Source organism: Rhinolophus hipposideros, assembly GCF_964194185.1.
Source record: "Rhinolophus hipposideros genome assembly, chromosome: 20".
Classification (NCBI taxonomy): domain Eukaryota; kingdom Metazoa; phylum Chordata; class Mammalia; order Chiroptera; family Rhinolophidae; genus Rhinolophus; species Rhinolophus hipposideros.
Window position 1 is genome coordinate 42404286 of NC_138066.1, and position 13981 is coordinate 42418266.

Sequence of the window (13981 nt, forward strand, 5' to 3'; positions counted from 1 at the left end):
TTCATACCCGAGTTTACCCTATTAAATAATTCACAGTAAAAAGCAGTTACTGCCATCACTTCAAAATCGTGAATAGGTTAACATCTCAAACTCAGAATAAGCACTGAGGGATGTTTTAAAATATGTATCGCATTTAGGAGTCTTTGAAGTCTCAGAAGCCACAAAACTGCCTGTGCAAACATCTACCCAGGAGGCTTAAAATAGCTCACGTGTCTACAGGAGCAGAGGAACCCCCTAATAGGATGGGCGGGAACCTCTGAAGGCTGGTGGGAGAGGGATGAGATGAGGGAGGGAGAAGAGATGGGATTATAGGTGACTTTTACATGACGTTTCGTGCTTTCCTGTGTTTTTAAAATAAAATCTGGCATCGCAAATACAATTTGTGAAAGGGGACTGACAAGACACCTTTATGTTACTTTATAACACAAGGTGGCGATTCTGCTACTTGTTCTTTACAGCTCTGGCTTATCAAGCTTTATTTGACAAACAGCATTTTAACGCTTTCTGACCAACAACGTAAGAGAGGGGAGAAGGGCAGGCATTTCTGAACATTGAAAAGTAACAGTGAAAACAGAAAAATCGCCTTCACATTGTTTAAGCTACCCAAGGATCCCCTAGGCGGCCTTCAGTTAATCTTCCCCAGGGCAGCTCGCCCGCACAGCCCCAAAGGTCTTCAGATTTATCTTTCAGACGGAACAGCCGCTAGAGTCCTATTAAGGTCTGAGGGGAATGACACAGCTGTTTGTTTAGATGTGCTCTTGCTGAGCTTCCTGTGACCTCCTGGCCCCTGAAAAACCGGATAGTTTTTCAGATACCCAACTCTGCTCTCCAGATGGGTGGTTCTTCATCCTCCCCGGCTCCATGTCTCTTTCCTGTCCTGCTGACTCTCGCATCCTGGCATCTAGGGCATGTCCCAGTGCAACCCTCCAACCTGAGCTCACGAGTCTGCCCACAAACCATCTTGTCCTTGGTGGCTGCCCCCTTCCACACCTAAAATGGGGAGTCACCTGAAGAGATTTCTCTCTTTTTACCCCCATAAACGCCAAGTTTTCTTTTTCTCCCTCCAGAAACATTCTCGAAGACACTTACTCCTCTTTGGCTCCAAGGACAAACCCCAATCACAGCTCCATTCTTTCTCCTCTATGGAGATTTGTATAATACCAACCCCCTTATACCAGCGACTACACTTCCTCCCATCCTTCCTTCTCCTCCTGGCCAGAGGGCTCTGTGAAAAGTGAACCAGATGGTGTCACGTGCCCCCGCAACCCCATCCAGCCTTCTCTGACCCTCAGCCAGGTCCTCTGCGAGGCTTACCACCCAGTGCCCTTACCTCTCCAGCCCTATTCCCTACCCCCCCTCCCCCACATCTCACCCCTCTCTTGCACCTCTGGGTTGGGCATGCCTCAAGGATGTTCTTCCCTCACTCCCTTGTTGGGGGTTTGCCCAGTGTCTTGTGCCACCTCGAGTGACTACTCCCCCTTCAGGTCAGATGGCGAGCGAGTGCCCTGGGGGCAGGGAGCCACACAGCCCTTTCACACTCCCGTGTCTGGGGCCCTGCAAACCGTGGGTGTACAAGCCATGTGTTCATAAACGAGCGGCTGACCCAATGAACGAGGGTGGAATTGGGTGATCAGGGGATATTCCAGCATCTCCAATTTATGGGAAGGACACTACACCGCTCCTTAGGAAATTTCATAGGTGGACCCTGCCCTTGAATCTGACCCCCAGGAGGTTACACTGTTACATCCCACTTTCACATGCCACCCAGCAGATGTGCCCAGCTGGAAGTATTCTGTGTCTAAATGAAGGGACTTAAAAAAGATACTCACACTGCTTGTGGCTCCTTGAATTTCCCCACTTGCTGAATGTGGTACATGAGGTCGCCGCCGTTCACGTACTCCATGACGAAGTACAGCCGATCCTGAAGGCCAAGTTTCCACACGTGAGCAGGGCTCCTCCCCGGGCACCGCGGCTCCTCTCCTTACCAACTGTGCTTTGCTTTCTCATTAGTAAAACGTGGGTCGCACTGACTGATCTGCTCAGTGGAGCCCTTCGACTTTTCCCCCCCAAGTAAAGAGTAAGTCACAAATGTGATTGCACGATGGCCTTGGGAAGTAGGAAGTCATTGCATAACTCGGAAAGAACGTCTCTCTGTCGACGTGTCAGCCCCCTTCTGGTTACGTATGTTCCCTATGAAAGCAACGGCCTTAAAAAGTCTTCCGTTTTCTCCTACACACATAATATGTTTCTAAGTTAGGGACAGTGTGAAGAACCCACGTGGGCCTATTATTTAATTTGAATTAGTGTGTCTGGTTTGTAATGTCTAGGGGACCTGTCAGAGTAAGGTAGTACTGTGTTTAACTGGATGCTTCAGAAAAGAAATCTTGTGAATTAGGTTGGGCTTATACATTATAAACGCTCAATGACATTTACTGTGGGGGAGGGGACTGTAAATGGAGAGGCGAATCAAATGTGCTTTTGCTTCCATGAAATGCCCAAATATTGCTTTTGATGTCCTCTGTCACTGGCATGCCAAGTGTTGGGCCCACAAAGAGCATGCATCACAGAAGCAAACAAATCTGCATATTTATGGGGACATTATGCTGGGACAGATGGGGAGACCCAAGGGCTTTGACCGTGAAGTAACTAACAACACAGCACACAGCGGTAAAAGCTGACCTCTGTTCTCTTCTAGAAAACATCACCATTTCACAGAGGTTATTGAACATTAAAGTGTTGCACAGGGAGAAAAAAAGGAAGCTGCTGCTAATAGCCAGGAAATGGTTCTGGGAGCTTCGATCTCTAGCTTCCCTGTTATAAACTTCAATTTCATCTTTATTTCTCTGCTTTGTAGCTTTCTGCAGCTTAATCAGTGTAACCAGGGTTACAGAATCCGGGCTGGGATTCAAGCCATGGTTCTCTCTTCCTAGCATATTGCTCTTCTCTCCTTGGGGCTACTGAGAGCTGCCGGGAGCAGGGCGCTATCCCAGCCGCCAGTGCTAGGCTAATACGCAGTAGCTGGCACCTGTCCCTGCAGGCCCACTGTCCATCCTGATGGTGTGGCTGCACTGCCATTCTGAGATTCTAAAATCCGAGACCATGGAAGCGTGTTTCCCAAGAGATTTTAAAGGGAGACATAATACAGAAAGTCAATTTCTAGCCAACGGGAAGATGCAAATAGTAATAATCACAACAGTAACAATTACAGCTACTGATACGGAGTCACCTCTTATAAGGGACACAGCTGCCTCACTGAGGTGCCATCTTGATGTTTATATTTCTTGCAGGCCACTTGCAAGCACCTTGGCCCCCAAACCAGCTGCTCAGTGCTTTGGAATTGTTTTCATCCTCTGTTTAGTTGTACCATATGACAGGGTTCAGCAAACTTTTTCCGTAAAAGGCCAGATGGTAAACATGTTAGTCCTGCCTTCGTAGCATGAAACAGCTGTAGATGACAGGTAAATGAATGAGCCTGGCTGTGTTCTGAAAACAACTATTTATGACGCTGATATTTGAATTTCATCTAATTTTCACGTCGTGAAATATTATTATTATTATTATTATTATTATTATTATTATTTTTAAACCTTTCTTAGAGCTCATGGACGGCACAGAACTGACCATTTTGCCAACCTGTGCTGTGTGCATTAAAAAGAACACACTCTTTTATGAAATCGAGTTTCCTAATGTTCCAGTGCAGTCCTTGGCAGATGGATTAGTGGTCTTAAAAGGCGAGTTATTTTCTTGTTTGGATCTCTAAGTCTTAGCACGTTGCCTGGCATGATATAAATATTTGCTGAATTAAATGGAATTAATGCCAAGTCTCTAAGTAGGGCACATCACAGAGAGGGGACGCTCCAAATTTCCCAGTGGCACAAGACTGAGAGGTTCGGTCACCTCTGCTTGGGAGGGTAGAAACAGGGCTGAGCAGCCCCCACGTTATGCCTTTCTCCAGCCGTGTCCACAGGAGTCAGGTTGATTCAGACGCTGAGAGCACCTGGGTCCAGGGGTGGCCCTTGAGTACATGCTGTGTGCTGTACCCCCCTCTCCCCGGGGTCCTTACCACCGTCTGGAAGCAGGAGTGCAGCTGCGTCAGGAACGGGGGCTTGTCAAGCAGGGCCAGGACTCGCTTCTCCACCATGGTGCACTCCACGTCGTCATCCTGAATCACCACATCCTTCTTGAGGATTTTGATGGCGTACAGTTCTTCCGTTCCCTTCCTGTCAGCAAGCATCACCTGGGAGCAGACACAGGGCAACCTGAAAACTTGTAGGCATTCGTCTGGTGCTGGGGGTGGGGAGGAACCAGGGCGGGTGACAGTTCACAGTGCATGCGATTATGGAAATGTGTGGTATCAAAATATTCGTTAAGTTCTACTTCATGGGCAAACTATGACGTAGTGACGGCCATTGCAAATTAAATTCCTCCAGCACTGCCTAATTTCTCAGCTGCCAAGATGTGTACGCTGTGCAGGCGGTTGCCACACGATGGCGCTGTTGCAGCCGCTCCAAGGAATAGGCAACATGAACTTCGTTCGGTCTTGAATTATGCACATTTTTTTCCAGGAGTATCCTGGCCAAAATGTGACCGATCTTTCTAAACGTCTTACCAGTCAGGAACCGAGACAATGAAAAAGGCAGGGTCGAAATCAGTTTCTGGACATATGCTGAGATTTGGGGCCAGAGAAGCCAAATGTAAATATACAGGCTGATGGCTAAAAAAACCCAGTTCAGAAGCTCCGAATTATTACATTTGGGTACTACAAGTCAACATTTCATTCTTGGTTGTGAAAATTATTCATGCAACCCACGTTGTGAAGCACGTTGCCTGGCGTGATATAAATGTTTGCCGAATTAAACGGAATGAATGCCAAGTCTCTAAGTAGGCAGCCCCCACAGAGAGGGGGCTCTTGCTTTGGATACCTTCTGAACATGGAAATAGTGACGCACAGTGGACCCCCTGTAGGTTTTTGGATGTAGTTGTTTTCAATGAAATGATACATCTGAGAAATGTGTACAGAGAGAAACCTAAAGGGCCCTCTGGAAACCTCAGGGAGAACATGATCCCAGCATGCTGTGCAAAAGCCCGCCACTTCGCAGAGGACTTCCCTCTTACCTTCCCAAAACTCCCCTTCCCCAGCACCATGAGGAAATTGAAGTCGGTGAGTTTCACTCTGTCGAGGTTGTTGGAAAGTTGCCTCCACTCTGACGGGCTGATTACTTTGTTACCAGCGGGGCCAAGCTTGGCTTTCTAAAGAACAAGCACACAAGTGAAAACAGTCATTTTTCCCAGGGAAAAGATTGATAGAAAAGGTAACTAAGCTTGAAGCCAGCTGGGAGGTGGAAGGTGGAATGGGGAGAAAAGGAACCTGAGGATGCTATACTCACCCTAAGGGCAACATTTGCAAAGTACCAAAAAATTGCCCTTACCTATCAAGAGACAACTCTTTATATATTTAATCCAAACTCAAGTCATGGGACTCTGCCAAGGGCAGGCTGGTGCTCCTTCTGGGATGTAAAAGTTAACTTCTTGGGGAAACCAGTGCTTCGTGACACTTAACATAAAAGAAAGAAACGGTGTGCTGATGTTTCCTCATTTGTAGATTGTCCAATTTAAGATTAATTTGCATAAAAAGCTTGTACCCATGCAAAAAGGGAGAATAGTGCCCTCTGGTGGGGATGATTTATTGCTACTTTAAAAAGCACCGTAAGAAGCACAGAGTGGTTTTTGTAAGTCGAGAGTTGAGCTCATGAAAAGAAATGGTGATAAGCCTGAGACAGTTTTCACAGGAAACACACACCGCCCTTTAAGCCCGAAGAAAACTTGGTCAATGACCTGTGAATTACCAAAAGGAGTTTTTATAAATTACACTCATGCCACATAAAGGCCCGGGAAGACCATGCCCTCATCATCACTCTCATGGGGGAGTTAGAGTCTCCCGTGAAAGGTGAAAAGTAAGAGGGGGCTCAGCAGAAAAGGAGAGGCAGATGGGATCACACTGGAACATCTCAAGAGCCTGCAAAGGAGCCAGTGGAGAAAGTGGAGGAGCCTGGAGTGGTGGAGCAGCTCCCGCACAGACTGCATTTTGAAATCTGCCTGACAGTGAGGGCACCAGCTGCTGGACATTCAGCTGATGAAAAGGCCGGGAACCTGAGGCCATAGCTCTGGGCCACACGGTCAAGACTCTTGCTTTGAATATGTTCTCAATGACAGGCTGCGCCCGCCTCTCCAATGCAGCAGATGTGGCTAAGAGCAGCTCTGAGCTTTGGAGCAGGTGCCAAGATGTCCCTCAACGCGGTTCCCAGGAACATGCACGGAGGCAAAGAAGAACGTCAAGGGGCCTTGTTACTTGGTCAGAACACGGGCACCATCGGGTCTTAGCTCTTGGGGGAACAGGTGGAATTTGACATTTTTTCCTTAGTAGCACAGAAGGCTTTCGAGGAATCATCCATACTCCCTCTTTGAGCAACAGCGTCCCTTCACCCCACAATTACCGAGGGAGCTGCCTGGTGCCAGGCTGTTGGAGGAACTTCGCCCTAGCAGAATGCACCCCCGTCCGCTGTCTTTGGATCCCCAGCCCTAACACAGAGCTTGGCACAGAGGGTGCCCTCAACATTTTGGCTGAATGAGTAAAGAAAAGAGGGCAGACCGTATTCATCAGATGCTGTGCCATGAGGCAATGCTTTTCTCTGATAAAATAACTGGTTTGTATAGGGATCCAACCCCACAGCTTGAGCGCGCCCCCTGAAGCAAAGACATTGTGATATGGGGAAAAATGGCCCCAACAGTTTTGCTTCAAGGCTGAAAGTATTTCATATAGTTGTACTATACTCCTATTGGCAGTGCATGGTGGGAATACCTGGGAAGTTGGGGGCCCCCTGGAAATACTGACGCTCTATAAAGACAAAACCTTCACTGCAATGATACATAAATTGGCCTCCCCTTCACAAAGGATGGAAGAAGGCATTTTCACACAGACTTGGGAGAAAGAGCCAGGACGTAATCATTTGGGTTTCATCAGAACTACCCTCAACTTCAAGGCCAGCCCTGCCCTCCACACAGTTGTCCTCAGGAATAGTTCCAAGTTGAGAAGCTTTCTGGTTTGTATCTAACTTTAAATGAATAATCAGGAAGTTCAAGGCTGCCACTCCGCTCTTCCGATTTATAAAGAGAGAAAACCATTACCAGAAAGAGGCACAAAGAGATTACTTTTATTTTATCGGGAACTTCACAATAATATCTGAAAATATCCAGACATGACGGACTCACTGCCCTGGGTGCTTGAAACAGGTGAAGAGCGTTTTCACCTGTGAAGTGGACTGTGGTCCTGACCAGATGTTCCTGACTCACTGGTGTCCCTAAACAGTCACTGTGCCTTCAACACACTTCAACAGCACAGACAGCGCAGGAGGGGATGTGGGCTGATGGAGGTGCCGGGGATGATGGAGACGCTCCAGCTCATGGAGGTGCCAGGGTTGATGGAGGCACTCGGGCTGATGGAGGCGCTGGGGCTGATGGAGGCACTGGGGATGATGGAGGCACTGGGAATGATGGAGGCACTGGGAATGATGGAGGCACGGGGAATGATGGAGGCACTCGGGCTGACGGAGGCGCTGGGGATGATGGAGGCGCTGGGGATGATGAAGGCGCTCCAGCCCACGGAGGCGCTGGGGATGATGGAGGCACTGGGGATGATGGAGGCACTGGGGATGATGGAGGCACTGGGGATGATGGAGGCACTGGGGATGATGGAGGCACTGGGGATGATGGAGGCACTGGGAATGATGGAGGCACTCAGGCTGATGGAGGCGCTGGGGATGATGGAGGCACTGGGGATGATGGAGGCACTCCAGCCCATGGAGGCACCAGGGTTGATGGAAGCACTCGGGCTGATGGAGGCGCCCGCCTCCAGAATAGAGATGGGGGCTTTTATACACATGCATTTACTGCCTTTATCGGGGACCACAACCCAAACAACAGGAGCTCTGTGAGCTTTGTGCTATAACCTTAGTATAGTTACTGGGACAAGATATTCCCTATAGTCAGGCTAAAAGGGTTGTAAATGCAAAAAAAAGCAAAAAAAAAAAAAAAGCATCTAAGTGCTTCTGAACCAAACTGCAATGCTCAGAAATCAACCCCGAAAGGTTTGGGAGGAAGATGGGCAAAGGAGACTCCTGTTCCCAGGAGGTGAGAGCACCAGAGCAGTGAGGGGGTCTGTATAGATACTCCGCCAATGAGAGTGGCTTTCCTTCCACGTTTCCCTGCAGAATATGCTCCTGGAGCCATTTCCACGCTGCCCCCTGCAGGCCTTGCCCACCTTCATAACAGAGTTTTCAAAGGCAGCTCTTCTGTGGTCAAGAATTCCACCATAGCAAAATCTCCATGGTCTGGGCCTGACTTGGGGCAAGTCCCTCTGTCAACCTGGGTCTAATGGGGGCCTGCAGGCAGGGAAGGCACAGGGGCCCCAGGAGGCTGGCTCCATAGCTGGGGCCTTGGCCTCCAGGCCACTTTCAGCGCCACCTCTTCTTGCCAATTCCCACCCTTCCTTGGTTCACCGCTCCTCTCCAAGCTGCCTGAGTGCAGTCTTGCTGGGGACTGCCTGCAAGGTGCCCCTGACTTTGACCCTGGCCTGGCTGACTTTTGCCCCTCCAGGTTCCAGCTTACTTGCTATTCCTTCAGATAACCCCTTCTCCCAAATTCCCTGCTATTCTCCCTCACAACAACTGGTCTTTTCTTTTTCAGATGGCAACTTGTAAATATTTATTTATGGTGTGTTTACTTGTTTAACGCCTCTTTCAACCTCACTGTCAGCAGGTGATGCCAAATCTACCTTCAGATTTGTCCAGAATCTGCCCTCTGTGGCTGAGGTGGCCCCAATTCAGCGACCTTCTTTTCTTTGCTGTGTCCTGGCTTGTACCCTGCCCCCTTCCCCTGGAGGAATCCTGTTTAGTGGGACCCTGCCCTGGTCCTCTGGTCCCCGGACTTGCCATCTGGCAGAGAAAAAAGGCCAAATCCTCACAACGGACGAGAAGGAGACAGACTCTCAGCTGGGCTCTGTCTCTGGCCTTAGCACCCACCACTCCCTGGCCCTCCGTCCCAGCCACGCCAGCCTCGCTCCTGCCTCTAGTCTTTGGTGGCCCTTCCCATAGGGGCCATGTTGTCCATTCACCCACAAAATCCAACTCATGCAATGCCTCTCAGTTTCCCTGCTGCCTCCTCTGACCTGCCATTTCCAACCCGTGTAGACAATGTCTGTACCAGCTCACATGCCCTGAGCTTTCGGCCTGCACACCTGTGCCCCTGAGGCCCTCTGAGGGTTCTATTCCAGCCTCTCCTGCACAGCCTGCCCCAGTAACTTCCGCAGGAACCCCCAGTGTGCCCACCATGGTAACCAGCTGGATACCCAGCACGCCCTTACCTGGCTTCCTTTCCACCCTGAGTCACACTCCTATTCCCTCTTGGGATCCCTTCCCAAATGAATACCTTGTTCTCAAAACCCTGTGGCAGAACTGGCTTCCGGGGAAGCTGAACAAACACACGTACCTTATTCCTGGATTTACTGATCTGTCCTTCTCACCAGACTGAACCCCTGGAAGGTAGGGACCACCTCACTGGTCTTTCTAATCTTTAGACCAAGCACTGCCCCGGGCTCGTAATTACACACTCCCTGAATACTTTGTTCACTTATTCATTCAAAAACGTATGTCCTCATTAAATACTAGGACTGACAGAATTCGAAGAGACCAAATCATAAAAGGGACGGTCTATTTGCAGCCAGTACTAGACAGACTGATGATGGATGTTAATATAGAAAAGCAGTTGTTACCTGGGAGGGCCTTTCAGAGAATTGCCCCTGGGCTTTGTAAGTAGGTGTTTATGTGTCACGGGAACTCCTTCCCTTAAGCAGTCACTGGTCACACTGGGACACCACCCAGGAGTGCTGTGAAGGAGGCCCTGCCTTTGGGGGCCACACAGTAACCCCCCGGAGGCCATGCCAGACTGGAGGTGGTCCGGCAAGGGGTACTCCCCCGATGAGGGGTCCTGCCTGCCCCAGGCCCAGCTGGGGTCTCTGACTGAAGAGCAATGGTAGCGGAGAGTCTGAGCTGACCATTTCTTTCTTGGAACTTTTTAAGGAATTGTTTGGCAACAGGTCTGCCAGCAAGGCAGAGACCTGCCCCTCCCAGCTTGCATATTTGTTGACATAAATCTGGTTGTCACACATGTAATTCAGATTTCACCAGGAGTACAAATAAAATCAGTATATTTGGAGGGATAAAGCTGAAGCCGATAGCCTAAGCACAGATATTTCAGCAAACCCACGGAGGCATCAGAATCAGCACGCTGACGTCCTTTCCTAGAGCAATGCAAACACTACCTCCCCCCTCCACAGTACCACCGAGGTTCAGGGTTTGTGAGCAGATGGGGCTGGAACCACAGAGGAGGAGGAGGAGCGGGATGTCCCCTGAGACTCAGAGCAGCGAGAACATTGGCTGGAGCACATATTAGCCCGCTGGGAACCCTGCTGGTTGAACAATCCCAAATCTTCCGTTTCATCCCACTCGTCTGCACTAGTCACATAAAGAAAGTGGATGGAGGCTCAGGCTTGGAGCCGTTGTCGAGGGGATAGGCTCTGAGGCTGCTAGCATAGCACCCTCCCACGAAGCCCTCCTACACCCCCTGCAGGTGGAATGCCCTCTCAGCTCTGACCATGTCTGTTAAGGTCTGCAGAGTCTGCAGAGTCTGCAGAGCGCAGCGGCCGAGTGCTCCGGATGCGAATTCCGACCTTGCCACACACACTGTCTGACTGTGGCCACGGACAAGCCCCTCTCTGGTCCTTCATCTGTAAGATGGCAGATCTGGCGGCTGCTCTTGGCACTGGGCGCTTGGGATGAGTCGGTATGAGAAAGCTGGGCACAGGAACTGGCACCCGGCGAGGGCTCAGGGCTCGGTGCCTGTTACTACTTCTTCCTGCTTTGCTCTGTTTTCTCACGAGGGCCTAGCGGCACCCTGGCCCTGGGTTCAGCACACATTTGTTGTTGAACAAACATGGGTCTTCATGTGCCTTAGAACATTTGTTCGTTTATTCCACAAATACCTGTCAAGTCCCAGACATGGGGAAACCAGGTCATCACGAAGTAGCCTCTCCTCTGAGGCATGTGCAGCCCAAGGTACCGTGGTCCACAACCCGCTACTCAAAGTGTGGTTCACGACATCACGTGGGGCCTTGTCATAAACGCTGACTCTTGGGCCCCATCCCACATCTACTCAATCAGAACAAGCTTTTTTCTAACAAGACCCCAAAGGGATTCCTGTGCACATTTAAGTCGAAGATGTACTGGTCTGAGACACTCAGAATATTTCTCCAAGTGCAAACATCCCCCTCAGAGTCAATGATTCCAAGACCTTTTGCACCTTCAACAACTTCAACTGTCACATAAAATCAATGGCACTTCTGGAAAGAGCCATGGATCAAATCTGGGCCTTACTCATATTTGCTGTGTGACTCTGGGTAGTTACACTGCCTCTCTGAGCCTCAGCCTCCTCATCTGTAACTCGGTGGTAATAAGACCTCCATATCCCTGGGCTACGCTGAAGGCGAAATAAGGGATCCTTCGCGAAATCCCCCAGGAAAGCACCTCCCATCACACCCTTCGCCCTGTCTTCTTTCCTTTGTTCCTCCCCCCAGGCTCTTCACCTACCTGTTCCCTGACTGTGGAATGAAGGCCTCTGTGAGCCACTGCAGGTCACCTGGGTCAGGGTTCTGCCTGGCTGACTCACAGACCAGAAACCCTATGGCCCACGGTTATGTGTCGACCTGCACACAGGCTCTGCAGGAGCTTGGGACCCATCGGGAGGCCAATGCACATCCCTGGGGGCTGCTAGGCTCCAGTGCCCCTGGAGGGTGGGGCGGGAGAGGAACCAGGAAGGACCTCCAGCTGCTCACCCTGATTTCGGAGCATCTTCTGTAGCCCCCTAAGGAGCGAGGACTGAAGGAAAACACCCTGACTTATTAAAATGGCATAGAAAGTTTTTAAAGATGAAATAAAAATGAAGACTATGATATGTAGTGTTGCAAAATAGAACCAAGTGACTTTAAATGTTGAAGACTTAGCATGCTTTCAAAATAAAAAATTAGACTAAAACTCAGCGTGGCTTACTGGCTATGATGCAACAACTCAGAGTTCAGGATTTTGAATTTCCTTGAAAGATGGCACATTAGCATTAGGTCAAGCCTGGCATCGTGATGCCAACTGGATTACCAGGTTGTGAGAATAGGCAGTGTTCCCTCCCCATCGGAAAAGTCACTAATAGTCGACATGCGTCTCGTTTTATACAAGAGCTGTTCTTGAAAAGTGATAACAGTTTGCAATCATTGAAGGTGTTCTCAAGTTAAAGGGTTCCTACGGTGGCATTTCTGTAGAGTGCCTCATGCAAAGTCAATCTGAATATTACAAATACATGCTCTTGGAGGTGGGGGCTGAGGCGTGCCATGTGTGTGACACCTGTGTCTGAGGGCTGTCTGTGTGGACTGGGAGGGGCTCTCCACCTTCAGCTCACTAATGGAGGTTTGCAAATTCAAATTGAGAGGTGGATGTGCCAAACTACAATGCCCTGTATCTATGAGGGATCAGCTTGCGGAGACATTCATTTTCTACTAGGTTGGACCATTTGCAACTGCTGAGAGGTGACAATCTGACCAACAGTGACGGCAATTCCAAGTGGTTTGACCTAATACCACACACCCTGAGCACTGTTTGAATTTTGTATCATGATCATATATTAGCTTTGGTTATGTGGGAAAACAGACAGAATAAAGACCCGGGGGGAAGTGCAGTCACTCTAAATACTATAGCACCCTGCACAGCAAGCCCTTCTGAGAGGTGCTGACTTGTCTGCCGTAGGAAGCCAAACCCAAAGATGCATCTTCAATAAGAATGATGCAGAGACTTAAAAATAATTCCGAGTCTCCCAGTGGGTCCAGCCAATAAGGACGGAAACTTTTGATGACTCTGAAGAACGCTGTGCTGTTTCACTCCTCTCCACTGTAATGTGTCCATTCGTACCCACTTTGTGACTATGTCTTCAGTACCAGCACATGTCCTAGCCTAATAGAAACCATGGCTTTGAAGAATATATTTTTCAAAGATGTTTGCAAAGCGTAGAGAGATGAACCTCACAACAATAGAAGGTTCTTTCTACTTCTAAGATTCTGAGGGCAGACAGGCCAATGGTGACCGACTGCAGGAACAAATGAAGAGTTGTGTATTTCTTCCGTATCTTTTCTTCTACCATGAAAATGTTCCACATTCAGGGCTTATCAGAACAAACTGTGACAACACCAGACTGATGGTGTTTCAGCGCTGTTCCATCGGCCACAGAAATAGCCAGGCCATATATAACCAAGGACCTCCGAAGGGCATCTAACACGGAAGGTAACTATGTTTCACCTAAACCCACTGCAACATTAGTTAAATCAAGTGGTGTGCAGAGAACAAAGTCCCAAAGGAACCGGGGAGGCTTTCAATGGTTCCATGAATGGAGTACAGCCTGTGCACACGGCATTGATTACCTCCCACTCAGTAACCAGGCAACGGGGTTAAGAAAATGCTACCTAATGAGTGAGCATTGACGTCCCCTGGGCGGTACAGCCGGGGTAAATAAAATGCCCGCTGTTCTCTGGCTAAATAATTTGTCATCTTCTGGAACATGCCGAGCGTGCTTACTGCCTGATGGCCTTTGCACTTTCTGCTTCCTCTGACCCAGACACAGGATGCTTTCCAGCGTCTGCACAGGTGATGCTTCAATCCCGAGCTTCCCCAGTGCCCTGTTCAACCCTGTTGTCCCCTTCCGGTGGTGTGCATTCCCTCACACTCTTCTCACGGCCTATTATGTGTTCCTCTTTCACCCTCCACTGGAAGTGAAGGGACCTCATCTGTTCAGTTCACTGATGTGTCTCCAGGAGAGTATGGGGCATGGTGGT

At 49.4% G+C, this 13981-nt stretch overlaps 1 protein-coding gene across 1 annotated transcript in view; it reads right to left on the reverse strand.

Moving 5' to 3' along the window:
* PRKCA (protein kinase C alpha) overlaps nt 1-13981 on the reverse strand; it is a 378844-nt gene that overhangs the window by 42123 nt on the left and 322740 nt on the right. The window contains exons 9-11 of the mRNA XM_081027731.1: nt 5116-5250; nt 4064-4237; nt 1830-1921 (exon numbers count right to left, since the gene is read on the reverse strand). Coding sequence (XP_080883857.1) covers nt 1830-1921; nt 4064-4237; nt 5116-5250 — 401 coding nt within the window. The remainder of the gene's footprint in view (nt 1-1829; nt 1922-4063; nt 4238-5115; nt 5251-13981) is intronic.